The sequence below is a fragment of the Takifugu flavidus genome, chromosome 10 (assembly GCF_003711565.1).
Source record: "Takifugu flavidus isolate HTHZ2018 chromosome 10, ASM371156v2, whole genome shotgun sequence".
In the NCBI taxonomy this organism is placed as follows: Eukaryota; Metazoa; Chordata; class Actinopteri; order Tetraodontiformes; family Tetraodontidae; genus Takifugu; species Takifugu flavidus.
In genome coordinates this window covers 3203373-3231218 of record NC_079529.1, presented here as the reverse complement: position 1 = coordinate 3231218, position 27846 = coordinate 3203373, and the positions used below count along the sequence as shown (strand labels likewise).

Here is a 27846-nt window from a genome sequence, read left to right as displayed (position 1 = left end):
ACTGTTGGAGAACTTGAAACATCTAAAACATAGTCCAAAAAAACCCAACAATAAACAACAACACTAAAAAAGGTCACCTCAAATCAGATAGAGTCGACACAGTACGCTGATTTTAAATGTTCTATTCTAGAACATTATGTACCAAGTAAAACAGTTTGAGATACAATATAAATACAATTCTGTACAATATAATAGTGTAAATACTATGTTCAAATACATTTCTATTTACAGCTCCTTATAATGGAGAGCAGCTTTGTCCTCTTTAAAATAAGGTCTTGGGTTGGTGTCACTTACTTGAGATTACAGCCTGGATATGTAACTATTTCCCATCAGTTCAGCAAAAACAAAAAGATCTAAGCTACATTTGCATAATCTGTAAATGGTGTTGTCCATCCTCCAAAGTAAATAAAACAACAAACACACCGAGTACCTTGGAGACATGTGAAGTGTTATAAGTCAGTCAGTTAGAATATAAATGCAGTTAAAAAAGCTATTCTGTAAGTCAGAGGCTGGATGGCATATTGAAGCTCTGAGCACCCTCACACACACACAGGTTTAAGGTCCATAAAGGTTTTAAGTTTAAATCTCAGAGAACTGGAGCTCACCGAGTATGTATGTGCCTGCCTTTATCAACCAGGAAATTAAGGCTGCAGTATAACCAGGCCTTCTGAACAACGCCAAGTGGGACTGTTGCCCCAACTAAAGTGATGACAGTCACGAACTCTCCGAGAATCCTTTCCAGTGCAAGCGTTCAAACAGCAACGGTTTCGTGCTGGATTGGGATTAGTTCCTCCACAGTGTTTACAGTACATCAACAGGATCGCTCAACGTTTTTCGTCTGCAGTGGCCGTGCAGATCCGTTCAGGGGTGCCTGGCATTCCTCCGAGAGATATGGCACAAAGCTTTAGGACTTGGACACGGACATTTCTATTAGAGAAATAACACAAAACAGCAGATACGGAACCGTAGTTCTTTGGTTACCCCTGACGATTGGCTTCAATGTAAATATCAATGTTTAGTAACAGTAGTACATTCTTAATCTTCATATCCCAGATTTTTCTGTGAACCACAGGGCCGGAATACTGTCTTACAAAAATATCACATATAAAGTTCAGACCGTAAGAAAATGTACAGGCTGTTGATTTTCTCTTTGTTTGTTTTTTTTGACTCCCAATAAAAAATTATGGTCTCATAATATCAAAAACATCCCCGTTTCAGATCAGGTTTGTGCATAGGAAATGCTCAGTATACAGTAATCACTGGAAATGCACAGGTCCGATATGTTTCAGAAAAAAAAACAGGCAAACGGAGCGGACACACGCCAGCCCTTGGTCGACTGGATCCCGGGAGAGACCTTAGGCCTCGGCGGGCATCCTTTGGGTCCTATCTGATCAGCGTGTGCGGTTCTGCCTCGACGGAGGGGGGTCCTCTGGTGAGACGAGAAGGCTTCACAAACACGCCGTGGCCGGGCGGGCAGCGGAAGTACACTCGGTCCTGCACGGTCCCGTTGTGCTTCCCTGCAGAGGAATTCATAAACATCACGTCTGGCATTTCCATACAAAAAGATCTAGTGTTGATTATAAAAAAAACCTATAAGAAAATACTGGTTAATATACTGTATTTAATATTCTGTATATTCACCCACTCACCCACTGCCAGGTCGAGCTTCACACCGATCCAGATCCCCTTGGCAAACTCCACCCCTCCAACGTAATAAACTGTTCCCCTCCGCTTGCCCACCCACACCTGCTCCCCGGGGGCCATCCAGTCAGGAAGCTGAGCCACGGGGGCGCTCTCGTCCCCGCTGGAATCCCCTGACGGTTCTGCGCTGCTTGGGTTGGGGCTGGGACAGGGGCTCCCGTGGGGGAGGTCTCCCTGGGCCGGCTCCTGGATCGGGGGTTCTCCTCCCGCCCGTGGGATCGGTGCAGGGGATCCGACTGTAGGTAAAGGTGAGGCCGTCGACGCGGCAGAAGGTGCTTTGTCAGATACCTGCGTTGCCATGGGAGCATCTGCTGCTTTAACGGCACCAGCACAGTCTGTGATATTTGGATATTCGCATACAGCACTTAGACCAGAAATGCCGTTACCACAGCGTTCTAAGTGTCGATTGTCACATGTTTCTACACAATCAGCGTTCTTCTGCAGGTTTGTAGAAATGTCTATGCCCCCCTGCTTCCAGCCTTCTGTAATACACACTGATTCATTTTCTCCCACGCTGTCATCAGCTCCTTTAAAGTCGGTGAACTCCTGGCTGCTGGACAGTGCCAAGGTTTGCGGCTTTTCTGTGCAATTAGGGATACTGATTGGCGAGGAGGTAGGCCGGGTCTGAACGCCACAGGCTGAGGGAGCAGGCTGCTGGCTCTCACTCCCTGCAGAAGTGCTTTTGGTTTGGGAGTCGTTGGGGTCCCTGGAGGCGCCGCTAAGGTGGTCGCAACTCTCGCTGGTGCTGAAAGGCATGTCAGACAGCGTGGCGTTGGAGGCACTGTGTGAGAAGTAGCCGCTCGTGCAACTGCTGACCGTGGGGCTTCGGGGGACCTCCCTGTCCCCGCTCCCACCTCCGCATCGGCCTCTCTTCGAGTCAGACCGCGAGAACGGAAGGCTCTCCAGAGCAGCATTGTAAATTTCAAAGTTTGCAAAGTCTTCCGGGATGTAAGGCTTGAAGCCACCGTGGTCGTGAAGAGCCGGATCGAGGCTGAGATTGGCGTCGACGTCTGTCTCTTCATCCTCAGAGTCCTGCTGAACAAAACAAGGGCGGAAGGGCAGAAGACACGACCCGGCAGCCGTGACATCAGTGATAACCTGTATTGATTTAACCGTGTTTACATTTAGTGAAGTGAAAAATGGAGTAAGATATATGATAATGGATGGATGGATGAAGTATTGAATATAAATTGCCTTTGTCACGAGTACTGTGACTCTACAGAGCAATTAATCAGGCTTTAATGGATCGTTGTAATGAATGAACCTTAAAAAACAGTCTACTTTTTTGACATCTTCCTATAAACAGTATTGACACAGCTTTTCTTTCACTGTGGCGTGTGTGTTGTTACTTATTCTGCTGTAAAAACCAGTATCATGTATACTGGTGCGCGTGTACCGGGGAGTGCAGCACTTACAGCGGTGTGTGGCTGTATGTGGCTGAGCTGTCTGCTGGTGGGAGTGGTGGAAGTGGAGGTGGAGGTGAGGGTGGAGGTGGAAGGCTTGCAGTGGCCCTCGCTGCCTGCCCTGGGCCGGCGCCAGGGGCAGGGAGGGGGGAGCAGTGCAGGGCTGTCCACACATGAGCGCATGCTCTGCAGATGGGTCAGAACAACAGCAAACACTTCACACACACACACTCACACACATACAGGCGCACACAGCATGCACGGAGCTGGGCAAGCCACTTCCACAGTTAGTTCCATGCAGCTGAGTACTTCACAAAAACGTGCTTGAAGTGTCAGACTCTGAGCATGAATTGTAACGCATGACTGCTCCTTTTTCTCTACTCAAACACTGATAAAGACAGATAAAGTGAACTCTACTACGAGAGCGCTACTCTAAAGTTCTACGTTAGCTACGTACCCCACCTCTCGCCTGAAGGCCACTTTGAAAGAATATCCAGTTCTGATCATAAACTTGTTTGCAGACCCACATATGCTCCTCCACTCATCTATCAACAACCCTCCTACCACCTCATACAGTCCACTTCAAGCACAAATGAGAACACATATGCAGGGTTAGTTTCAATGCTGGAACATAGACATATCCTGAAAAAATCAAGTCATCACCAACAAACTTGAAGGCAGCTTTCTCTAGCTGGGTGTTGTGGTTAATTAAAATCTGAAATCATGCTCTTGTGAGTCTTTGTCTTTCTCTTCCTTGAAGCCATAATGTCAGGGGAGCTGTTAACGTTAATCAAAGCTGTCCTGATAAAAAGAGAACTGTGCCCTACAGAAACATCTACTCTTCCTACCTCTTGTCCCAACAAGGGCCGGGCCTCCAGTGCTTTCCTCGCCTTGCTCTCCTCTTTGACAGGCAGCAGGGACTTGAGGAACTTGGCCGGCTGGGGTGACAGAACTTTAAAGGGACTGGAATTGAAGAACGTGGCGCCGTCTGCAGCCAAACCAGCAGACATGTTGTTAGTAATGCATTGTTCCTTATCGTTGCCCACCTGTATTGCATTTAGCATTTCCGGTATCGAACCTTGAGTCTCCCTGGTCTTAATTGGCGTGGTGCAGCGTGAGCCCTCCTGGGCATTGCAGTTAGCGTCGTCCACAGGATCACCGTGGTCCTAGATGGTCATACACAGATCAGGTTGCATGGCGCGCTGAGGTTAAAGTAAAGGTGCAGCAGAGGGACTTTCCTTTTCCCAACTTAACATGTTGGTCACCTTCTTACCTTACAGTCTTCATCCTCACAGCCAGTCAGATCCATTTTGCTACATGAAGACTGGACAGCAGAACAACACATTACACTTTGATAATTTGCTGCTGGTGTCAACACAGTTAAATCTGGACATATAATCATTACATGCTGTACATTTGGTGTGCTGACACTCCTCCTTAAGTGTCTCCCCTTTACAGTGAGCGCCTCCTTTACTGTCACAGCCTGTGCAGAATAAAAAGGAGCTGAATCTATAAACTGGAACAGCTCAATGGTTTACTGCAAGTTTAGAAAACAGCCCAAAGCATGCATGAAATACCTGTCGTAACTTCTCCAGACTGAGGATATTCTCCACTTCCAAAACTCCCCTGGTGTATTTCTCTATGTAGGTCTCTCCATCCTGGGTCTCCTCACTGTCCCCGCGAGCAGCCATGAGGGCCAAGGTCTCTCTCTCCTCAGGCTCCTCTGAGGCCTAAACGCAGCAGCAAGAGATAAAATGCAGAAAAGAGCAGATTAAACTAGTAAAATGACACATAGTATATGAAAAAGGCAGCCACTGTTTTACCTTTGGTATGTTGGAAACTATCTCATAGGTCACACCACAGGCGTGGAGGGTGTTCTTCAAAGACATCCGTCGCTTGAGACTCTGAGTGAAGCTCTGGAAGAATCAAACCAGAACCATGTTAGACGCAGCTGTGTGTTCAACATAGTTCTGTCTCTTAATCCAACCCGACTCTTCTACTAACCTGCTTGTTGTAGATGTTTACGGCAATCCTCTTGCGAAGCACCAGCTCCAGGGAGGCCGGGTGGCTGAGCTGCACTGTGGCTTTCACGATCAAATAAATACGCTCGTTGGAAGACGTGACGCGATTGAGGTGCACAGAGTCGTGAATGGACGAGTCCCAGGAGCAAACTGCTGAAAGCTGGGGCAGTAAAAAAAAAAAATCAGGACAAAAATGAAAATCAAATGCTCGGTAAAAGTGCTTCATATGAAAAAAAATTAACTTTCTCAATTACAAATCAGCAGTATTCACGCTGACACGTGATTAGAAGGTTTATTCGGATTTTTCCTTTTTGGCCCACAAGGGGGAGACCAAGTAGTGGCTCACCTCTTCTTCGCTGTGCCTAATGATTGGCAGATAGAAAAACTGGCTTCCATGCTCCTTGGGCAGGATAGAGTTAACTCCTGCGGCGTGAGGGCCCGTCAGCTGCTCATTTAATGTCAGATTATCTGCTGGTGGTGTAAAAGGCAGTTGTGTCAGGGCAGTTTAAAAGAAAGCTGTGAAATAGGACGAGCTTACCATTTAAATCCAGGAAGAGCACAGGGATATGAGCTTCCATTCCTGCAGGTGGGGTCCTGCAAGGATTTGAAGAGGAGCTTATTGGGCTGCAGCTGACGTCTTAAAACGTGTACTGGGATGAGGGTTTGTTTTACCAGTCCGCTGGAGCTCCTGGGATACCGCTACCAGGCGCTGGCACCAGCACTGCATTTCTCTCTTCAGCAAGGCCGACCCACTGCTCCACCAGACGGGCCTCACGCTCAATATCCTCTTCTGTCTTCTCTGGGTTTGTGAAGGGGAGATGTTTTACCACAACAAACTAACTTTTAAAAAGGCCAGAGTCAGAGACTCACCGTGTTTGTTGATGATTTTCTTGATTTGCTCATCGAGGTACTCTCGCCGTTTGATCAGGGCCTCTGACCAGCGCTCACGAACACAGTTGAGATCTTCCTCCTGGAATGACACAGAAATTAGAACCAGCGGTTTCTGGCCCGGGGAGGCACAACAGCTGCACTCCACAGCGTGATGTTAGCGAAGTGATGGTGCACAGAGCTGGCATGGCCACGGAAGTGTTGTGTTATTCCTGCCTTTTATCATTTTTCATACATCTTACAAGTCAACCGATCCCAGAGAAACCTAAGCCTTCCCAAACCACCAAGTGTTTTAATCAAAACCTTCAGGGCAGCACTTGCGTCTGAGAATAGCCTAAGGTCTGAAACGACTGCGTCTAACCTCCCTTAAGCCACCTTTTAACGCACACACCCAGCATGTGCACGCTAACTTGTCCTTGCAAGCAGCCACTGCACTAATCCAAAAAAAAGTCCCACCTGGATACACACCAGAACACTTTGTGGGAAACCACAAGGAGCAAAATCCTCTTTGCAAACCACATTAAACAAGTGCCCTCAAAGCCAACTGTGTAACTCTCCCGACATCAGCAAAAATTCCACCATGCAAAGTACGGGAATCATGCAGCCATGCAATGCTCACGCGATGAATCGATTATTATATGAGCAGCTCTTCAGTAGTGAGAAGCAAACAGGCATTAGTGTGCACAACCTGAGGGGAAAGGCACTGCTGGTTGGGTGGAGCCGAGTTTTGCATAAAAAGCCACCAATAGTTGGTGAGATTGATAACCATCTTCCTGTGCAGTCGATGATTTACAAAGCTGGCAGAGGCACAGCTCTCTGCCTCCTGTCTCACATGCCCTTGGTTACAAACACACGGTCAGTGGATTTTTCTTCATGCTGCAGAGTGAACTACTGGGGGAGGAGCAGCTAGAGGAGACTGAGAGGGTACCTGATAACTATCCATATCGTCTTCCACCTCTCTCTGGCAGGAAAGAACAGACTCAGTCAATCATGAGAGGGTCATGGAGAGCCAGAAAGGACACTGACATTACAGCTCATTCAGCCCTTAAAGAGGATACTGCGGTAAAATATACCATTTACTTTCCTTTCTATTGTTGATGTAGATAGAAAAGGGTGAAAATGGGGCCTTTAAATGAAACCAGCATGGTTTATACTCTAATGGACATCAGGATAATGCTGCATATTCCACTGAGTGTGTTGTTGTTTCTCCATACAAACAGCAACTCATGATTTCAACGCAATCTGTACTTCATTCTCACAGACCTGGTAGCTGTCGAGCGGCCTCTGGAGCTTGGTGGAGCGAGCGGACACGCAGCCGATGGAGACAGACAGCACAGCCTCCACCAGCAAAGGCAGAGTGCCTGAGTTTTGGACAGGCTTCACGCACACCTGCAGCCTTCTGGAGTGACCCTGTTTGAAAGGTTCCACATCATTTTGACGTCAGACTGCTGTCTGCGCTGTGCGTGACAGCCAGGCTCGGTTCTTGACAGACCTGTCGGAGTTGGAAGACGCCTCCAGTGCTAATGTCTTTTCCAGGATGCAGCTCCACAGAGGAATACTCCCCCTGCTCATTCAGCTCCTGGATGGAGATCCACAGCTCGATCCTGCGAGATACCTCGTTCCACCTTGAACCCGCAGCAGCAAAGATTAATGACGTGTAAAAAAAAAGTCTGCGTGTGTGTGAGTGTGTGTGCATACTGGTGTTTGTCTCTATCTGAAAGTAAAGCTTCTACCTGTCTCGAAGCGTCTGGGTTTTTGCCTCCAGCGCGTCTAACTCCCACAAGGAACGGCCATTTCCTGCACAGCGGTGACCCCACACTTCAATGGCCAAGGCTCCGTCCGATATGAACTCCAAAAATTCCTCTGTCACGTGGACAACAAAGTCCTGCAAAAAAACAAGAGGTTTGCAGCACAACTAAATGACGAGTGTCCAAACTACAGCATAACAATTTACTCATTTGCTCCATTAAAAGAGCAGACCGATTAAAAACAGCAGCAAACAACAATAACAGAACATTTTAAATATATTACATCAATATTATTTAAAGCAGCAGCCCCCCCCTCCCAACTCACCTTGCAGTGGTCAAACTGGACTGTAAACTGGGCATCTGGACTTCGCGGGGACGGCCTGTCTGGGCTGACCATGGGGGGAGCCACCGCGGGCTCCCCTTGTTCCCAGAAGGTGTACTGGCAGAAGACGAAGTTGGAGAGGTTGAGCGGCAAACCCGTCGCCTCTCTGATCCGCACCTGCAGCCAAGAGACGAGAGCGCGCTTTAGCCCCGGCTTTCCGCTGCGTCGCGACCTCCAACGTGCAAAGGAGGAGAAACACCTACCCTGCAGGTGAGCCTCTTGGCCATGTGCACGATTTCCCCGTTTGTGTCCATCACCTCGTAGCAGCTGCTCTCGCTGGAGTTCTCAGACGAGTCGTCGCCTCCGCAGAGTCGCTCCGGTACGGCTCCGCTGACGCGCATCATCTCGATGTGCAACCTGCCTGCAACCTGTTGAAGTCAGATCACCCACGTTGAGACGTAGCTCGAGTCTTTCTCCCATCTCTGATTCTTTCTGTTTGTGTGTCGGTGAGCGCTGTCCCCGTACCTCTCCCTGCTGGCTGATGATGGGGACAGCATATTGGAGTTTGACATCATGGAAAAGGCACTCTAGAAAAATGTTGGCCACTCCAATCAGGTTGTGGTTCTCTTGTGCTTCATAGAACGGGTCGCAGCAGTTACTGTTTGTCCTTTTACACTGGGAACAAACACACAAATCCAAACACAGGGGCATAGGAATAATATTTTGGGACAACTTTCCTGTTTTGGTCCTGTTGTTTTCTTACCATTTCCGCTGAGTCTTCCTTCCAGTCTGCGTAATGTTCTCGCATATCCACCAGTTTGTTTTCCAGCTTCTCAATGGTCCACACTTGGGTCCCCCTCCCTTTTCTCCTCACCTGAATGGCGGGTTCGCTCACTATCACCCCTCGCTGCAAAGAAACACACAGTGCACGATGATTCCCTTCTTTCCGCTGCTCGCTGCAGCTCAGATAGAATGACGAGTCAGCGATCTGACCTTGCGATTGGCGCTGAGGTTGGCCGCAGGGATCTGCAGTGTGACCTGATAATCCGTCAGTGTGCTCATCTCCTCGGCCAGAAAGTTGGCTTCTCGCACCAAAGTGTTAGCTTTCACAACCTGCTCCCTGAGCCGAGAAAGGCTCTGACGGAACAGCTCATCCCTGCACCCGCACAAACAGGGACAGACAAAAGTTCCATGCCCTATTAGCACTTTCTCTCTGAATCTCAGTCCGTTAGAGGATCATATCAATATTCCAAATCACTTTGCGATAAGAGGCATAACAATGTCTCTATTATGACAGGAAGATCACATTATATTAGATCCCTTCTGAGGATCCACATCTGGAACAGAAGCGGCCGCATGAGTCAGAGTGAGTCAGCGCCATTACTGACGCCATGCCTTAAAAATGCTGATGACATATTTGGCTGCTTTCATGTGTCACATCCAGCGTCGCTAGCACTGCACACAGGGGTGATTTAATAGGTACGACTTTTGCACCCACCGCTCCTCCGTCCACAGTCGCAGCTTGCTGTGGGCTGCGTGCGCCACGGGATACGTCAGGCGCTCGCCGCCGCTGTGGTGGTGCGGCGCCGCCGTTTTCTCGGGGGACAGCTGCTGCCGTAAGGACTCCAGTTCCCGCTCGTACATCATCCGCTGCTCTTCCAGAGCCGTGCGCTTCTCCTCCAGGTACTGCTTCTCCAGCACCTGCACTACGTTCTGCATAGGGTCTGCAAATGGAAAAGACGTCGTGTCACAAGCTAATAAACCATTTCCAAAGCCAGGAAAACTCTTTTAGTAAAGGCACAGATGCTAAATAGTTTATTTCTTGCAAAAGGCTCATGTGTCTTTGCAAGGGTTTGATTTTATTGTGTTTATTTCCCCGTTTACAACACTGTGGTTCAGAATCTCCTAAGCGCTTTCATTTTGGAGCTAGTAAATATGTCCAAATTAGACTTTCAGCTCCGCCCAGGCTATCTCTCACCACAAACACTTTGCCTTTGCAGCAACAATTGAATGATGCATTCAGGACACCGTTGCAGGCTGAACCAAATCCGCCTTCCATATAGGAAAGGTTCTGGCAGACTTTGGACCAGGGCTGATTTATCACATTTGGCGAACAGGCCATCCGTTTAAAGCAATTCAATCACTCGGGAAAATTCCTCTACAGTTTCCCTGCTTTTAGATTTTCATCAGCAACATTAATCTGCAATTCCTCTTGGCTTCCCTCCTCCCCTAATTCCTCAGATTGCTTTGGAAATGCAAATAGCCCTCTTCTTCTGGAATCCAGGGAGTCTGAAGCAAAACTTGCATGAAGTTAATTACAGTAATTATAGACACATGGTGAGAAGCGAGCTCGAGCGCTTTCCAAACCATCGGGCAACATTGACATCACAATAATATAAAGCAGACCTGCATTAAACAACACTTGCATGGACGGCAAACCAAAACTTTGAGCAAAGTGTCTTGGCAACCCTGGGCTTCGGCACAGAAGGTGTGTTTGAGAACCAGCTCATATAACGCGCACCTATTCTCTAGAGTTTTGATTGGAGGAGAGAGAACGACCCCTGGGTTGGACATGTTAAGGCTGAGCTCACCACGTCTGGTTAAACATCAGCACCAAAGAGTTGTGATTATCTAAATTGAAGTTGGGGAGATTAAGAAAAAGCAGCGTTTTAGAGTAATGAGAATAAACAGAAGAACAGATTATGCAATTACAGAATATGGCTGGAGTAGCAGGGAAAATACGTGGACCTCCCACTGTCATACAGCTGTGACCTGAAAGAACAAAAGATAATGTGGATCCCAAAGGGGAGATTATCCCTATCGTACCATTGTTGCCCAGAGTCTTCATCATGACTTCCATCTGCGCAAACTCGTAGCTGTAATCCTGCTCGGAAGAAGCCTCGCTGGCGGTCTCCACATCCGCCTCGATGAAGCTCTCCCTGGGAGAAGCTCTCTCCAGCTCCTTTAAACGGTCGCGCCGCTTTCGATTGGGAAGGTTAATCCTAGCAAAGGGTGGCACTTTAAAACCGGTGTCTGATTTAATCAGCACATGCTATGAGACATCTGCTACCTGAAGAAGTGATTGTTGCCCCACAAGATGCGATCTCCGTGCCACAGGTGCACCAGGGAGTCAATCATTGTTCCATTCACACATGTTCTGGAAGAAACAAAGAAAAGGAGTTCTAATGATCTGATTGGTCCACGCAGAGAGAGACCTGGTGGATAAAAATGCAGCAGAAAGTAGCAGAAGGATCTAAAATCAAAGTGGGAAGCCGGGATGAGATTCCTGGACGGTGAGGTCATGTGAAACGCTGAGGTTTAGTCATCTATGGAGAGAGCCAACACACAGCTACACACAGATCAACGCGGAGCACGGAGGAGAAGGTAGCGCAGCGGCTCACCTTGAGATCCCGACAGGCGTCAGGGTGACGTCACCGTCCTGGCAGAGCTCCAGGACGCAGTGCTCCGGCTGGATACCGATCCCAAACAGCTGGATGTCCTGGGATGTGTCGGCGCCCACACGGGTGTGCTCCTGCGTGCAGGTAGACAGATTATGACAACTTGAAATAACAGATCGAAAACGCAGTCAGAAATAAATGAGTAAATTTAAGGCAAAGTCCTAAATAACTCGGAAGGCTCTCCCTGTGTTGTGGGTGTTGTGGAACAGACTTGGCGGCTGGAGGAGGATGTCCTGCCCCGCAGACTAACCCGCTGCGCTCGTTCCTCACTGATATGCCAGGCTGGTCTGCAGAACCCAGACAAAGACCTGCTGTTCTGCACGCAGCTCCGGCTTTCTCCCATCCCTCCACCCTTCCTCTGCGCTCTCGCAGGCTCATCTGGACCGATCACACGTGTGCACCACAGTCTGGGCACGCTGAGAAGCAGCAGCCGCCCTGACAGTGTGGTGGAGCCAAAAAGACAATTTCCCAGTCTTCCCCTGAACGCTGCAGCTTCCACATGACTCACGAACGATTTTTCTCTCTTTACTTCATTTCTTCCGTCTGTAAACCAAAGGAAACGAAGCAAGGGCCTGAAAGCATCTTTAAGGTGGTCAGAACCTTCAGGTAGTAGACGAGGAGCTCGTTCAGGGCAGGATCGGCATTCAGATTGACGAGGAAGCACTTGTCGTCTTTCACTTTGATCCCTGACGTCTCCAGGGAGATGCCCATGCTCTCCAGCTGTTTCTGGCGCTCCTGTGAGGGGACAGGGTAGGACAACGGTGTGATCGCCGCCGCGCCCATGTCGATTTAAACGCAACTTCATGCATACAGTTGCAATCTCCTCTGTCTTCCTCAGCTTCTCCTCCCAGGTGACCGTCATCTCCTGGATGAGCTTCTCGGACTCGTGCAGTTTCTCCTTCAGCTCTGGTGCCTTCATGGACTGATGGGGATGGTGGGAAGAAAGGATTCAGCGATTCATTCCTGACTTCTGATTCACTCCCCCCTCTACACCCTCCCTCACCTCAGCCTGCGAGAGCTGAACCTTCAGCTTTTCCACCTCCTCCCGCAGCTCCCTGATGATCCGCGCGTTGGGGTCCTCGTTCACCACGGCGTGGTTGACGATTCTCTTGGCTCTGTCGGCGTAGCGAAGCGTGGACAGAGTCTCTTCGTAGTTGTCGGCCGCCGGGCTCACCGTGGCGATCATGGCCGTCTTACTGTTCCCGCCAAGGTTGTCCTACACGCAATAACCATGTAAAGGTCACTGAAGCATCAACAGATGCTGGGTAGAAGGAAGGTGTGAACGTGTGTGCCTCACCTTAAGCAGCCAGGTGAGCACCGAGTCTCTGTACGGGACAAACTTGGCTTTGCCCTTTCCCGCCGACTGATCGGCTAAAGCAGAAATCACGCAGCCTAAAGTGGTGAGAGACCTGTGAACACAGCAAAACACACGCTTCTTCAGTGGCGAGGACATTGAAATAAAAAAAAACCATGCTAACATCAGCAACTCTGCCCACTTGTTGATGTTGCTCCCTTCTTTGAGTCTCTCGCCAGCAGCTCCGGTCTTGGACACCCGTTCACTTCCCGCCAGGTCAACCAGACTCATCTTGCTCACTTTCTCCCCCGAATTCTATTTATCGCAGGTCACAAATCAGATCACATGACAAACACACAGAAAAAAATCCACTGTGAGAATAAGTTCAAGGCCGACCCCGGACTGGAGGTCATAAAGCGTTTGCGTGACGATGATGCTGAAGACGGCGTGCGAGCGGCTGCTCTCCTCGTTCATGTTGGTGGCCGCGACCGTGCGAGATTTGTTCCCCTCAGACATCAACACCTCGATGTCCTAGAGAGACAGAGAGTGGAGTCAAACGCTGAACGTGCACTTATGCTTCAGGGAAGAACCAAGACTGGAATGGGACTGTCCAAATCCAGTCCTACGCTGGACAACGCCTCGCCAAGGATCCCAATTTCCTTTGTGAAAGCAATTTTCTGCCTGGCGTGCTCAAGTTAAGGGTTTGGACGACGCTGATCTGAAAACTGTAAAGTGAGATGGTGTCGCTGAAACAGTCGGGCAACAGCCGAGCGGAGTGCGGAGGAAAAGGGTGGAGATGTTGAATTAAACAGAAAGGCCCTGCCAACGCTTGGCATGCAGGCTGCAGACACTCAAGCGTGCACCCCTCGACGTAGTGCACGAATTACAGCGCTGTGCTGACTGTGACTGTAAATCAGTGAGCTGACAAGAGGGGACGTGTAACCAGAATCATGGCCCCAGCGTGTTATGAATCATGTCTGTGAAAATGTGAAATAAGATGCTTTTAAGCGGTAACACTGGGCGGATTCTGGTGTCCGTGACGACAGCAGGGAGGAAGACACACCTCGAAGCTCATTACAGCCAGCTGAGACAGACCGTCCACATACGGACCCAGAACTTTGTGCTCCCGGACCTTCAGGGACTGTCGGCTCCTGGAGTAGTGCAAAGCAAAAAGGTTCAATTAATAAATGTTGCTGCAAGACAAAGAAATAAGAATTTTTTTTTTTTTTTTTAAAGAGCTTCCTACACATTCATTTCAGAACCACGAGAAAGTGAAAAGCTGAATATAAAAGCGGAGGTCTGATTGTCACGGATCGCCACAGGCTGATTCAGAAGAGGTTGTGTTTGGAGTTTCTTTTGTTTTAAATGCAGCGAGGGCAAACGTGTCTGACTGCATCTTCGTCACGCTCTCCTGCTCACATCTACAGACGCTCCTTTCACAGTTTGACCCCCCCCTCCTCCCGAGTCTGTCTGCCAACCCACACCAGAGCGGGGATTCAAAGAAGGATGACGGCTGCTGTCCTGCAGGAAATGACTGGTTCAACTTCCTACTCATGTTACCCTCCTGCCATCCCCCATTCAAGCTATTAGACATGGCTGTGCTATGGTGACTGGAGCTAAGTTTTAGCCACTGCGGCGCTCTGAGTTCAGGCTGCAGCTGAAAGAAGACTATAAAAACAGATCCCAGTACAGTCTTTGAAGCGGGCTGTATCACTCCTTCAAATTCAAATGGACACCTGCGACTCACCCTTTGGGATCCAGCAGATCGCGGACTTTCTCGTTGTAGATCTCCATGTAGGAAACCTCAACCTTAAAAGTGTGGGCCTCGTTCTCCTCCTTGTGGACCCTCTCAAACAGAGAGCAGCAGAGCCGAGGGATTAAACCCGGCTGCTCCCCGTTCCCCATCATGGAAAAGGACTTGCCTGAACCTGGACGGACATGGTAGAGTCACATGACTGGACATGCACATCCAGTGTGTGTGTGTGTGTGTGTGTGTGTGTGGGGGGGGGGGGGGTGCAGGGGGTCATAGTCATCAACACCAGGTTAGCTTGCTAGCATGCTAATGTTTCTTTGTTCCCTTATTTGCTCTCCAGGAACCAGAACTAGTTTTGACCAAAGTTTAAAAAAGAGATAATTAGGGAATTGCTTTTAGATCAGGTTTCCTCTCATTTGATTGTGTCAACATTCCTGTTTGCCTATTGTAATTCTAGGTGTGTCACCTTCCAGAGCATGTTTTCTCTAAACCAGGAAGTTTGATAAATGAGGTAATCAGAGTCACGTTGTGGAAGGATATGAGTCAAATGATTCCCCAGTTTAATTAGAAATACATGCTTTTCTGCGTGTTCCGTTTCCCAGGTTATTTACCTGTTTGTCCGTAGGCAAATATGCAGGCATTATATCCCTGGAATGCGTTTTCAAGTATTCCCTCTCCAAGGCACTTGAACACCACCTCTTGACCTTTTCGACAAAGAACAGGTCTCCATGGAGATTATGGTAAACAAGTAAAACATGCGATTGTGTAAACAGATTTCTGGTCTGCATCTTTGACAACGGCTCCAGAAGAAAATGCCCTGACGGAGCATCCGAACGAGGGAACAACTGATGGGATTCAGCAGTGGGGCAGATTCCTGTCCTGCTGTGTGGAAAATGTGTACAGCAATCTCCTGTATGGCTCTGTGTCGTGCCCCGGCTGAATGGGACAGCTGTTTAATGAGCTAAATAAAGCGTCGGCCGCGGCCCTTGAGGCGGCCCTTGGATGAACAGACTGCCTTGTCGCTTCAACACAAAGCAGATGTAAGCATTGCATTTCCATCACAAATTGCGGGGCCGGGCAACGAGGAAGATATCTGCTGCGCGATAATTATGTAAATGTGTCTCAGGCTCCTAGCAATAACCGCTTTTACATAGCCGGTTCACAAAAACCGTTGCTGCGGTCTTTATTTTCCAGCTCTCGTTAGTGAATTTGATTAAACAAAAGAATGAACTGTTGTCATTTAGAATGCTATTCAGCGGTTAGCCAGCGCAGATTAGGGGACGCTAGCATCCTGCTTTTATTTGCACGACGCCAAAACCAACTTTGCGTGAACTGAGCTTCCCCGCTGCACAAACATCAGGAGGCCTTCACGTTGAACAGGATTCCACTTCCTTTGTCGCCTCATTTTTGACTCACCAGCATATTTAGGAACGTTGGATTCGTCCATGGACCAGAAGCAGTGGTCAAAAGCAAACACCTGACGGGCAGAAAGCACAGAGAGTGTAAAAACACACTTTTCACACCTGTCCAAGCACAACGCACAGCAGAACAGCCGCATGCTTCCTAGCAAGATCGTTTCTGTGCTCAAAAATGAGCTCATTTGTGATACCGCACGTCCCCCTTAATTAAATCAGCAGGGCCGAGCTTGTCCTGGGGAGTTAGGTGAAAAACTATCCTCATATTGTTTGGAGAAAATACGGCACAAATCCACAGTTAGCAGCAACGTGTTTTTGCTGCAGTTGCTGGAGCTAAATGAATTCATAAATCAGGGTCAGTGCTCCCCAGAAGACATTCCAGCACCCGGTCACCATCGTCTCCAAGGAAACAGGGCTGGAGCCGGCCTAGGTGGTGCATGCTGCCTCTAAATTCTCAGCACAGGGTCTAAAGCAGGGGTGGGCAAATCCAGTCCTCGAGGGCCAGGTTCAAGCCAGACTTTCTGTCCTACAGGTAAACACTTTCACCTGGGGTTCCATTTACTTTGGTGAAAGCCTGGTAGGATGCAAATCCTGGCTTGGATCCAACCCCGAGGAATGGATTTGACCTCCTCTGATGAGCAAGTCCAATCCACAAAGGCTGTGATCCAGCCAGGTTTTGCATCCTACCCAGGAGAAACCGCTTTCACCAAGGTAAATGGAACCCCAGGTGAAAGTGTTTACCTGTAGGACAGAAAGTCTGGCTTGAACCTGGCCCTCGAGGACTGCATTTGCCCACCCCTGGTCTAAGGCTACAGAGCAGCCCCTCAGACACCCCATCTCACTTCCCACCTGGATGGGTGACACACAGAGAGGAGGCTCACCTACTCCGACAGTACACATTTCAAAATTACCAAAAATATCACCCATATTCCTTCAAATTCCACTGTCTCGCATGACAGTTAGCTATTTTTTTTTAGCCCAGCTTGCTTTTAAATGCACCACTGGTGGGGGAACCCTGAAATACCCCAAATAATTGTGGTAAATTCTCCTAATAATAAGGCCCACTGGCCCAGGAACCACTGGCTGCACAGTCAACCTGGGAAGTGCTGAGAATGCTGGGTGTTTGGAAGGCAAGACCCCCCTCTTGTGACTGGGTGCCATTCAAAGGAACAAAAGTACCATCATTCCCAATTAGAGCTGGTTAAGTAACTCGGGCTCGACTAGGGCGTGACTGTGCAGCAAATTGTCCTTGATTGGACAATTACTATTAATCAGCAGCGTAAATAATGATCTCGTTGAAGTTGAGAAGCACAAAGCCCCTTTTGTGGTTTCTCGGATGAAAACTGGCTGTGATTGGACACCAGAACTCCTGTGAAGCCTCGAACCTCGCAGAGCGCCACGTGTTCCACACAGCAAACACCTCGTTCTACCTCAGAGCCCGTGGTAGCGGTCTCCCTGGTACTGAGAGCTTAGCTAGCAACCAAGAGAGCTGTCAAATTGGGAAGGGGGGGGGTGAACGCCAACAATGTGCCATTGAATGCTCGTGCACACACATGCGCTGACCCGGCGTTTGTGCTCATCCCTTTCAGATCGCGCGGCCTTTGTTGATGTTCAAGACATCTTTGAGCACCGACACTTTGACAAAGACGCCATTCGGCTGCTGCTGACCAACCAAATGACTCAGATGGTCTCGATCACGTCCCCAGAAAACGCAGCACAGCTGTGGACGGACGCACACTGGGTGTCTTCGGAGGACCAGGGGAGCAGCACTTTGGGCACCAGAGATTCCTTCTGAATTAGTTTGATAGTTGACGTGTGAAAAGAAATCCCCTTTTTTGGATTTTGGCTGTCAGTTTCTACGTTCTAGTAAGACAAACAGAGAATAGGTACATACCTTCGGTTGTTTTCTGCAGCACCAGAGGGGTTGATGTAGGTGGGTGGGTGGTTGGGGGACACGGACAGAGAAGACAGAACATGGTTAGCGCAGTTTAACATTCAGGACATGTCCGCACTGTGGAAGATGCAGCTGCACGCCTCCCAGCGGGACACTGCTTTCTTCCACGCTGAAAAGATGCACATTTAAAACAAACACGCAACTTAAATGCCGCTAAAATCCTCCGGTTCCATTCAGGAACTTTCACAGCCGACACTCATTTTGTCACTCACGCCACCGTTTCCACGCGGCTGTGTTCTCTCATGGCGGATGCTGCTGTGATTTGGTTCATAATTGGGCCAGTGGAGCGTGAGCGAGGGAAGAGATTTGGGGATTCAATGTCCCACCGACTCTGTTGAGTAAATAGCCCCTCTGCCTGCAGATCTGACAGAGAGGCCAGGTTGGGGAAGCTGCACTCGGAATTAGCAGCTGCCGAAAGGACAAAGAGGGACTCCACCGAACAATGTTAGGCAGGATATGTTCTCTGAAAGGGAGGTAGTAAAACTAAATATTTATAAGTGCTTCCAAATATGTTTAAATATGCCAGTTGTTGGGGACACGCTGGGTCTAAAATATCACCGTTCAACATTATAGCGAGCCTTCAAAATGACATAAACCACATTCTATACTTGGTGTTGCGTAACGGAGGGGGACCCTATGGATACCTGAGGTCTGGACCGCTATATCCCTTTGCGGGGTCACAGGGAGGGTGTTGGAGCCGAAGGCACCCTTGAATGAGTCCCCAGCTCATATGAGTCCTATATGTGAGCATTTGGGGGCTGTTTATCCCCTTCAAGGGTCAACAAAACTGTAAATGTTAATTTTATTGCAGTGATTCTGTGCTGAAGGCACATTTTTAGTTCTCTGGGTGGATTTTTTAAATTTCTTTCTTTCTTTTTTTACACAATTCTGTACATCAAGGGCTGATATTCGTGCACGTGACTGTGTCTCATCTTTCAACAGTCCGCGGACGTCCCCAGGAGGGTCATCTTGGACAACACCTTCACGCAGTAACCAAAACCGGAGGGCAGGTGACTTCCTTTCAGAGGGCCGTAACGCTGCACCGGGATGTCTCACACTGACACTGCTGAGGCGCCGAGAGCGGCGGCGTCCCACGATCACACTTTGGGTCCCACAATTAATGAAGTGCTGATAGGTGACAGGTCTCAGGTGACTCCAGGACGCTGCTAAAAAGCATCATAATCGCATCAAAGTAGCCGGTGTGGCACCAAAGCGGAGCCGGTGCTTTACACCAAACAGCAGTGGAGATGCGTAGCAGATGTGTTCCGACAGAAAGACCAACGGATCAAACAGCAGGAAGATACACACACGGATACAGACACACACGGGCCTTTGTTTAGAAAAAAGACAGGCAGCTCTGGAATGTGCACGGCCTGGACTGAAACTGTAGCTTCATCCGCGTACGTCCACGTTTAATCCGTTACAAACATCACATCGGAAGCTCCCTTCGGTTCAGAATGAAATAGACAGTGTAATGATTTTACCTCCACCCACATCGCAGCATTAAGGCCTAAGATCCAGTTCTCCCACTGCACTTTACAGATAATCTCTATAATCCCCCCCCCAAAAAAATCTGTATTCATCTGAAACAACTTTAGGCTGTATCCTTTACATCTGGCTGGTTTTGGAATGAAGCTAACGTTTTTAGCACGTAGCGACGGGACCGTTGTTATGATTATTGGAGGTGATGTGCTCCAGATATGCGACACAAACGTGTGGCACAGATGTGCCAGACCACATCAGCCTGCTCTCCCTCTCCGACGCCGACAAACGTGACCCAGCGGGGCATTAAAGCCCCAGTGGGCATCAGTTGTGCGGTCACTGACGCACACGTTAGCTGCCAGCTAACTGATGCCAAGACACCGTTAATGATTTGATTTAGATCAAGCCTGGAAAAGGGATTCTCCCCCACTGACGCTCACGCATACGTGTCACGCTGGTGCCCAAAAGGAAGGTTGTGGTAGTGATGGAATCCCCCCCCCATGGATATGATGCTGGATTAAGGCCACTGGGTTATTATGCCACCAAAAACTGCCCTGTGGCAGCCCAGTGGGCACCAACCCAGATTAAGCTCCTGGTAATCGTTCTCTAGGGTCCATCCACCCTTCAGATAAAACACTGCCTACTGATTCCTGTGAAGGAGTCGCCTGCTTTAGGATCTGCTTCTGATGATATAATCCCCTCGTGCAAATGGAATATGTCAGTCACGGAGGCGGCATCCACCCCCCACGGAGAAGGCAGTCGCAGCATTCATCGCTTCTGTACAAACATACATACAAGAACCCACCCTGCCCCCCCCAACCCAAGTCAAATTCCTCTTCTTAATATGTGGCTACAGCTAAGCCTCTCCCACCCTACACAGGCAGCATTTTCCACCGCTAATTTAAAACAATTACAAGCTTCATGACGTGTGTGTGTGAGACTCAGTGTAGAAGGTACCAGCAGCAGAACGCCAGTGTGTCGTGTCTTTTGTGTGGGAACGCACGGAGCGCCAGCCCGTCCCAGCCGGGGACGATTCCGGGGAGCGAGCCTGACGGCAGGCGGCTGGAAGCGAAGGTTTACACTCGCAACATTCCAGGGCGTTCAAAAACACACCAGTGAAGGGAACCGGGTCTGATGATGGCAGAAACAGACCAGGCCCCACAAACAATTCCTGGAACCTCTTCAGGTTTGTTACGTAACAACCTGTAAATGCTGCTACTAATGCACTAATTGTCACAAGTCAGATGTGTAGGACCTCTAATAATCTGCTGTCAGAAGCCCACAGAACTGTTTTTAATAACACGCTTTACGGCTACGTATTTCAGTATTGTTGAATCTAGGATGACAAACAGATGATTCCCTCGCTGATTGGACCCCCCAGCAGCCACCGCAGGTTCTAGGTCACCCTTAAACACAAGGCCGAGGACACAGATTGCAATTCCTGCCACTAAATGTTGCCAAATCTTACACACTGGACCTTTAGTGCAAAAGGAAACACTGAATTTTTTCACAGAGCCTAATGATAACGTTATTATTCCAAATGTCAAAGACCGTTTCTGCATCATCTGTCGTTAAGTGACAGGGAAAACACACTGGGGGAGTTCTGGTATGAATGAGTCCGGCCACTAAAAACAGCCCTAGTGCCTACGAGTGTCATCACCAGCAGCGCACATGACGCCCAAATCGACTCCATAACAAACGCTAGCAACAACATATGATGCAGGCCGGGGCTAATTTAATCCTCGCTGGCATTTCTGACACCACGGGGACAGGCTGGGTCAGCAGGTTCTGCGTGCGCGGACCGACACAAACACAGAGATGCTGAACACATCAAGGGCCTCAGACACACCAGGAAGCGGGGATTCGTGGTCCAGACCTCCTCTGACACTGTCCGCTCGCTACACGTCGCTAATCAGAATAGCAGAACGCGTCTCGGCGGGTCAAACTTGATTTTTCTGGGTTTTTTAAGCAAAAACAACCAGCGTGAACGCGACAAAACTTCGTTTGGAGGCTTCGACCGAGAGAACCAAAGGGAAAGTCATCACGGAAACTATGCAGGAAGGTGGATTTTCACATATGTTGTTCAGAATGTGAAGCCTAATGAGACGGGCAGGGGCCTAACAAAGCAAGAAGGACAAGAGCGTTCTCAAGATGGAAACATGTCCCACCCTCTTCACAGGAAACAGTCGCCCAGGGAGCCTACATTTTAGGTTTGGGGGCGAGACTTTGGCCTAACGGTGACAAGAGGAAAGATTTAGACCCCGAGGACGACGTTTTCCTGGTGGCAAAGGTGGATCACTGGCATAAAGGGAGAGAAATGGAAAACAAAGGAAGCATTCCTGGAAGCAGAATCCGGACAAAGCGCCATTGTGGTGCGCTAAGCGTTTGTTTTGGGTCGTGCTAGGCTTGGAAGAAAGTATGAGCGGCGTCGGATGCAAGTGAGCGGAGACTGCAGCCTGACCCACTTTAAAGGGACGGCTCAAAGTTTGGCAAAGCTGCTAATTGCTAATGGCCCAAAAATGCAACAGTCTCGCTTCGGTACTCCTTTGCGCTGTTTTAAGCTACACATGGACACAGTTCAACTTCTGGGTCAAATACCAGACAGCAACATTCCTTTATTGCCTAAAGTGAACATGCAGAATAAATATGGTGCAATTACAGTTGGGCTGGTTCTTGTCCTACAGCTAATTACACAACAATCAACAATAAATGATTTTTCCACGTTAATACAGCACAGAAACTCGAGCTTCTCTAAAAACGTTGTCATATTTTTTACTAGAAATGTTGTTGGGCTCCACTAAAACACATCTGCCTTACAGAAACCAGATGTGCCAGAACAAGCGTGTGACCACGTATGTGTGAGGCTCCGATTCTGAGTGTTGAGAGTGCAGATAAACCCATAATGAGGAAGAGATTACGGCGAAAACGACACGTTTGGGAATTCCTTTCAGCAGATAAGAACTTCTAGCAACATCAGCAAATACCTTTGGAAATACGCATTTTATGTCATTTTCAAGAAAATATGGGTGAAAAGAAGATAAAGTCCCGGTTTGTCCGCGGGGAGTCATTGTTTCTGGCTGACGGCCACGCTGCAGCATGATGGATGTAATAGGGCCCCGCTGAGGGAGTGGAAGGGTATTTCCTTTGTCACAGTGCACCACCATCCACCCCCGTGCAGACAGCAGCCTCAGGTATGTCTCCGCAGCTCCACTCCCACCCTCATTGTCCCTGCAAACCCTCACCGACACGTGAAAAGCCGAATACTTTCCCAGAATCCCGTTTCAAATGCGCCGTCGGTGCCAACGCGGGCAGGCAGAGATGAAAGGTGAAACCCGCGAAACTGAACCTGTCGCCCCGAAGTCACGACCCGTCTTTCGTTTGCCCGCCGGCCGGCGTGGAGGAGGGGGGGGGGGGGGGGGGGTCACGAGTCACGAGTGTTTCTATAATGCTTAGCAAAGAATGAGACTTAGCATCAAAGGAACCCCCCCCCCCCCTCAAATTCTTGAGAATCTGATGATTTTATGATTTAAGATGCCGTTTTTTGATCAAATGTTCACATATGCTGTGTTTTTAAGCAACCGTTTGTGGCAAATGAAGACTATTATGGGCTTCTGCCACTGCTGAATCCTGTGAACAATGCTGTGCTTACTGTCTGTTGAGGGTTTTTTATCTGTCTCTCTCTGACGGTTCCCATGAGAGCGAAAACCTTCCCGTGATCTCGAGCCTGCAGCCTCATTCAGGAGGCTAATACCCGCTAAATCCTGCACATTTCCAACAGGAACAGGTGTCTTCAGACTAAAGGCAACGTCTTAGGGATCACACTTGCCTCCTTTTGTGGCTCCACAAGCGGCTGAGAACAAAATTATATGGTTTAGGCAGCCTAAACACCCGGATCCCAAAACATACGCACACACACACACAGACGAATGTTAGCAATTATCTGCTTGGACTAAATGACAGAAACTAAAATGACATAACAACAGTCGACCGAATCGAAACTACTGGGGTCATAAACTCTCAACGGCCTTCTTCACGCACGCACAACAACCTGGAGGAGGAGCGTGTGCGATCCCAAATCCACACCCTCCATAAAAGCTGTAATGTCCATGTGTGAATATAGCAGGAGGAGGCAGGAAATGGTTTGATTTCCCAAACATTTGTTTCAGTTTCCAATTCCGTATCGCCTTCCGTCGCTGTGTCACATTAGCCTGTTTGCTTCGGCTAACGCTAGGGCCTCGTCCTGTGTTGCAGGTTGCTATCAACATTAGTCATGTTCCCTCCCGAGGCTGCCAGAAGCATTCGGCACAAATTGCATAACACGCGTCTCCCCTCTGTCCAAAATATCCTCAAATATCAACACACGCACTGTTTATAGCCGCGCGAGCATCTATGGAAACGCCGATGTTCAAACAAAAACAAAAACTTACCAACATGCAGCGCGGCTTGGATCGATCTGCGTGGTATCGACGCAAAGATCGTCCTGATCGGGGGAGAGTCTGGGGGAGAGTCAAGTAGCCAAAGGTCTGTTCCCCTCATGCTAGCTAAAAATGGGGTTCTAAAATTCGGGTTCATGTGATCCGAGGAGGCTGCTCGTACTCCAACCACTTGTGCTTGACCTCTGCGACCTCTCAGAAGGAACCTGACTTTGGTTCCTTTCAGAAAAATAGTCCGAGAAAGAACCAGAGACTTCTTTCTGTGTGTGGACAATCAGCTCAAGCTTGTAATTAAGGAAGACGGTGGTATTACTCCCCTGTTACTCCCCATTCTTCTGTGTCTGAATCATGGAGGCGTAACAGGGAGTCCGACAGCGATCTGAGCGGCGGATGGTCCATGTGCGTGTGTGAAGGCCAGGATGAGGGCGGGGGAGAGGGGCAGCTGGCAGCGGACGCAAAGAGGAAAATACCGCAATGATCAGAAACTCCATCGGACCGCTAACGGTTCCACAAAAAGACAAGAGGCCGGCCCGCGTCTCGCTACGCCCTGAAAGCGCGTCGGGTCACACAAACCCTGAGGTCAAGCATCATTCAGGTCCAGCTGAAACGTCACCTGAGGTCAGGCTGCAAACAGGTGGGCGACGGTGCGACTGTGCTGCCGTTATTAACCAGCAGGAACAGGCTGAGCGCAGATGTTCTCACACCGTCCGGTGCCCTGTGTGATGGACATCTGCACAACACTCATAGTTGTGAATGACCTGGGTGGGACACAGTGCAATGAGGGTGCAGTCTGAGTTCTTCTGCACTACGAACCCGTCCAAGAACACCCCCGCAGCGCTGCAACAGCCGCTATTATTCCATCCCGCACCCACACAGGTTATAACGGGCTTATTGCACCGCTATTACACTAAGGTTCCGTTTTCAAACGCCTGGGCAGCGTCTCGGTTCGGTTTACCTGCTCTCTCCTTTTGCATTGGAAGGCGGAGGGTGCAGCACCGTCTGGTTGTCCTCCATGTCCACCACACATTTCGTGCTCAGCTCGATTTCTGCGCAGACAAAAGTTTGGTTGGGAAAGTGAGGCGGAGTGCGCGAAGTTTACATAAAAAAACCCCACTGAGATACTTTCTTTAAACTACAGTTAAGTCTGACTTTAGGCTCGTAAAATCGGGCTGAGAGCAGCAATGGCGAAGACATCCCAACTTTGCGAGCGCGTTGGAATAAATGCGCGACATTAAAACTGCGGGCTCGGCGGAGATAAAACACTTACCCCTGCGGTTCATGGGCCGGACTCTCACCGCTACTTTTACCTTCGTATCCGACATTTTTTTGTCCACTTTTTGTCGCCCACCCCGTCCAAGCGCCGAGCTATCTATGGAGAGTCCGCGAATCCCCGAAGAGAAGTCCGGAATTCGGCCACAAAAAAGGGGCCCCTCGCTAAACCACCGCCGGAGTCCAGAGCCCGAGGACGAGAGACGGACGCGCGTTCATTTCCCTGCTTTATATCCCCCCAGCTTCGGCTTTAGTGCGACTCCAGCGCCCTGCTCCAGCCCCGGACAGCATCCCCACCACCGCCATCTTCCACTGGGAGCACGACTGCGAGCCTCTGGCTGACTGGAGACGGCGGTGCCACAGAGGGCCAACCAGTTTGCGCACCGCCGCGCCGCTTACTGGGCGAAGAGAAACCAGTGGAGAGGAAACGTGATGCCGGTTGACATGTTGATGAATTCCCACCCACGATCACGACCGGATTGGATCGCGTCCAAATAAATGATGACAGCCGATAAGCCGACTCTGGGATTTTATTTGGGTATCGTTGGCATTATTTTGCAGGTGTCCTAACCTGAATATGCACACACACGCACACACACGGGTAAATAATTCGCCCGTAAGCGTTATGATTACATCTTATAATTAGGAAAAATTGACAAGAGCATTTTTGTTTGACTCCAAACTATTTCTTTTCTCGAAAAACACTTTGTATCTTCAATGTTCTCTTTTTCTTTCCCAGTGGCGACTCTGACCCCTCTCTGCCATTGTTAAATAGTTTTATTCACAAGAGAGAATTTCTTTTTTTTCACAGCTTACGTTAAATCCCTATTTGGACTGGTTCGAAATGACGTCATCAAGAACCCCTCTCCCAGCCTAATATGTATTCTTACATTTATAATATAATATTAAAGTCAAATCAATTGGTAGTATGCTGAGGTCCCAGATGAGATGAGATGTTTTGGGCCTGCTCAAATGGAATGGGCTTTGTGATGGACCCGGCTTTACGTCCAGCAGAATAGATCTTTACTGTGTGGTCTCCAGCGTCCAGAACCACCAGGCTGTTGTTCACTGACACCAGACCCACCGGATGAATGAGGTGTTCTCCCACCAGAGGAGTCAGAACCGGACCATGACGGAGGTTCCCCAAACTCCAGACCATCCCCTGGCTGGAGTCGGTGATGATCACGTCTCCGTCTCCGTCGAAGGCCACGCCGGACACGTGCAGCCTGGGGGAGGACTGCAGGCTCAGGCTGAAGCTGTCAGTCTGATAAAGCAGGTGAAAGTCTGTTGTAAACACCCTCAGTCGGGTGTGATGGTGCCTCCCTGGTGGGCCAGCGACATCAGGGACCTGCTCCACCACGGCGGCGTTCCCCGTGGCCCAGCAACAAGCCACCGCTTTTGGACACTGGAGGTCTGAAACCAGAGTCTGATTCTCCAGGAGGAGAGCGCGGTTATAGTCCACTTTTACCTTGGATAGCACACCGGTGCGAGTATCTGTCACTAATATGTCTCCACAGCTGTCTGTGGCCACACCCCAGGGCATCTGGAAGGAACCTGCAACCGTCAAAAGGTGGTGCCCCCTGGAGGTAAACACCTTCACAGCTTTGTCGCCTGCATCGGTCACCACCAAGTGACCACAAGGAGACACCGCCACATCCAGTGGGTAGCAGACATCCCCGCTGGTTTGTCTTCTTTCCCCAAAACTGTACAGCTTTCGGCCCTCTGGACTGAACACCACCACCTTCATGTCACCGTTGTGCACCACAGCCATCATGCCAGAGGAACCCAAAGAGGCTATCCCAGTGGGGTTGGTGAGAGTCCCCCAACCCCCCAAAGTTGTGCAGAGGTGCAGAGCTGTGGATGCCAGGCCCACACCACAGCGGGGGTCTTCGTTTTTCCCGTGAGAAGATGACGCGGAACGCCGGAAGACCAGTTCCTGCACGTCGTTGAGGACCCGGCAGTGGGAGGTGCCGTCAGTGCTGCATGGCTGACGACAGAAGGGGCACTCCAGCCTCTTCAGGACGGGGTGGGAAAGAGAGGTGATGCATTTCAGGCAGAGGACGTGACCACAGGAGAGGTTCTGAGGCCTATGGCCACTCTGCCCAGTGCTGAACTTCTCAAAGCAGACTTTACATTCCAGTAAATTGACCTGGATTTCTCTCAGGATCTCTTCAGCACCGAGGCTGGAACAGGAGAGACCAGGACCCTGGGCCATGACTAATGTGTCCAAATGTTCTTCAACCAGTCTGATAGAAGTCCAGGAGATCCAAACAGGCGGTCTGATCATTGGTGATTGGAAGATAAGGAGAGGAATATGAGAGCAGAGCACTGCAACATGGTCTTGTCCTGAGTTAGGCCGCGCCGGTCACGTGACACATTTTGCACGACACGGGCTCGCTACTGCCACCCTGTGTTGAAAATGTGCAACTACAGACCATACATACAGTTGGAGAATAGCAAATATGGATTTATTAGAGTACAAAATGTTCAAAATTCATGGTAGTTCTGAAGATTTTGACACAAATGTGACATGCAGCAGTTTGAATACTCACTTGTGGACATTCAGCTACCGGTGAATATTGAAAAAAAAAAACCCAAAACCTTTTAGTGTGGATACTTTTTTCTGTACTCTGATACTTTTTCTAAAGGCACAACAGCAGTAGCTTCAAAAACATATTTTAAAGGTCAGCACAAAGCAGCTATTT

The 27846-nt window shown here is 49.3% G+C and overlaps 2 protein-coding genes and 1 long non-coding RNA gene across 11 annotated transcripts; 1 reads left to right on the top strand and 2 right to left on the bottom strand.

Annotated features, from left to right (window-relative positions):
* Positions 1 to 106: 106 nt before the first annotated feature.
* On the bottom strand, positions 107 to 25291 carry kif13a (kinesin family member 13A). 9 transcript variants are annotated; one of them, XM_057046280.1, is made up of 40 exons: positions 25140 to 25291; positions 24828 to 24918; positions 17898 to 17910; positions 16005 to 16065; positions 15200 to 15292; positions 14583 to 14763; positions 13899 to 13986; positions 13232 to 13366; positions 13038 to 13150; positions 12839 to 12950; positions 12545 to 12757; positions 12353 to 12463; positions 12142 to 12276; positions 11485 to 11615; positions 11154 to 11240; positions 10910 to 11085; positions 9582 to 9807; positions 9077 to 9239; positions 8847 to 8990; positions 8609 to 8758; positions 8347 to 8511; positions 8087 to 8260; positions 7747 to 7898; positions 7506 to 7638; positions 7277 to 7423; positions 6942 to 6974; positions 5996 to 6095; positions 5798 to 5924; positions 5664 to 5719; positions 5472 to 5596; positions 5109 to 5285; positions 4928 to 5020; positions 4682 to 4834; positions 4510 to 4587; positions 4378 to 4428; positions 4183 to 4270; positions 3953 to 4092; positions 3117 to 3290; positions 1650 to 2736; positions 107 to 1517 (listed from the first exon to the last, which is right to left on the bottom strand). In XM_057046280.1, the coding sequence occupies exons 1-40, from the start codon at positions 25192 to 25194 to the stop codon at positions 1384 to 1386; spliced, it is 5865 nt and encodes a 1954-aa protein (XP_056902260.1). In that variant the 5' UTR covers positions 25195 to 25291; the 3' UTR covers positions 107 to 1383. The 9 variants fall into 9 exon arrangements, with proteins under 9 accessions (XP_056902260.1, XP_056902261.1, XP_056902255.1 ...); XM_057046281.1 differs by having other exon boundaries at positions 4519 to 4587; XM_057046275.1 differs by having other exon boundaries at positions 4378 to 4587.
* On the top strand, positions 6721 to 7756 carry LOC130533133 (uncharacterized). The gene is made up of 3 exons (XR_008952489.1): positions 6721 to 7075; positions 7275 to 7434; positions 7504 to 7756. It is a non-coding gene; the product is annotated as an uncharacterized LOC130533133 (long non-coding RNA).
* Positions 24828 to 27801, bottom strand: LOC130533125 (E3 ubiquitin-protein ligase NHLRC1-like). The gene has a single exon (XM_057046292.1). It carries the CDS (start codon positions 27426 to 27428, stop codon positions 26058 to 26060), a length of 1371 nt encoding a protein of 456 aa, XP_056902272.1. The 5' UTR covers positions 27429 to 27801; the 3' UTR covers positions 24828 to 26057.
* Positions 27802 to 27846: the final 45 nt, after the last annotated feature.

Excerpts from the sequence above, each read along its gene's own strand:
- kif13a (XM_057046275.1), bottom strand. The coding sequence starts at position 25,194 with ATGTCGGATACGAAGGTAAAAGTAGCGGTGAGAGTCCGGCCCATGAAC. Across the intron at positions 5,720-5,797 it reads CCAGGAGCTCCAGCGGACTG|GACCCCACCTGCAGGAATGG; the intron begins GTAAAACAAACC and ends AAATCCTTGCAG. Across the intron at positions 4,588-4,681 it reads GTCTGGAGAAGTTACGACAG|GCTGTGACAGTAAAGGAGGC; the intron begins GTATTTCATGCA and ends TATTCTGCACAG.
- LOC130533125 (XM_057046292.1), bottom strand. The coding sequence starts at position 27,428 with ATGATCAGACCGCCTGTTTGGATCTCCTGGACTTCTATCAGACTGGTT.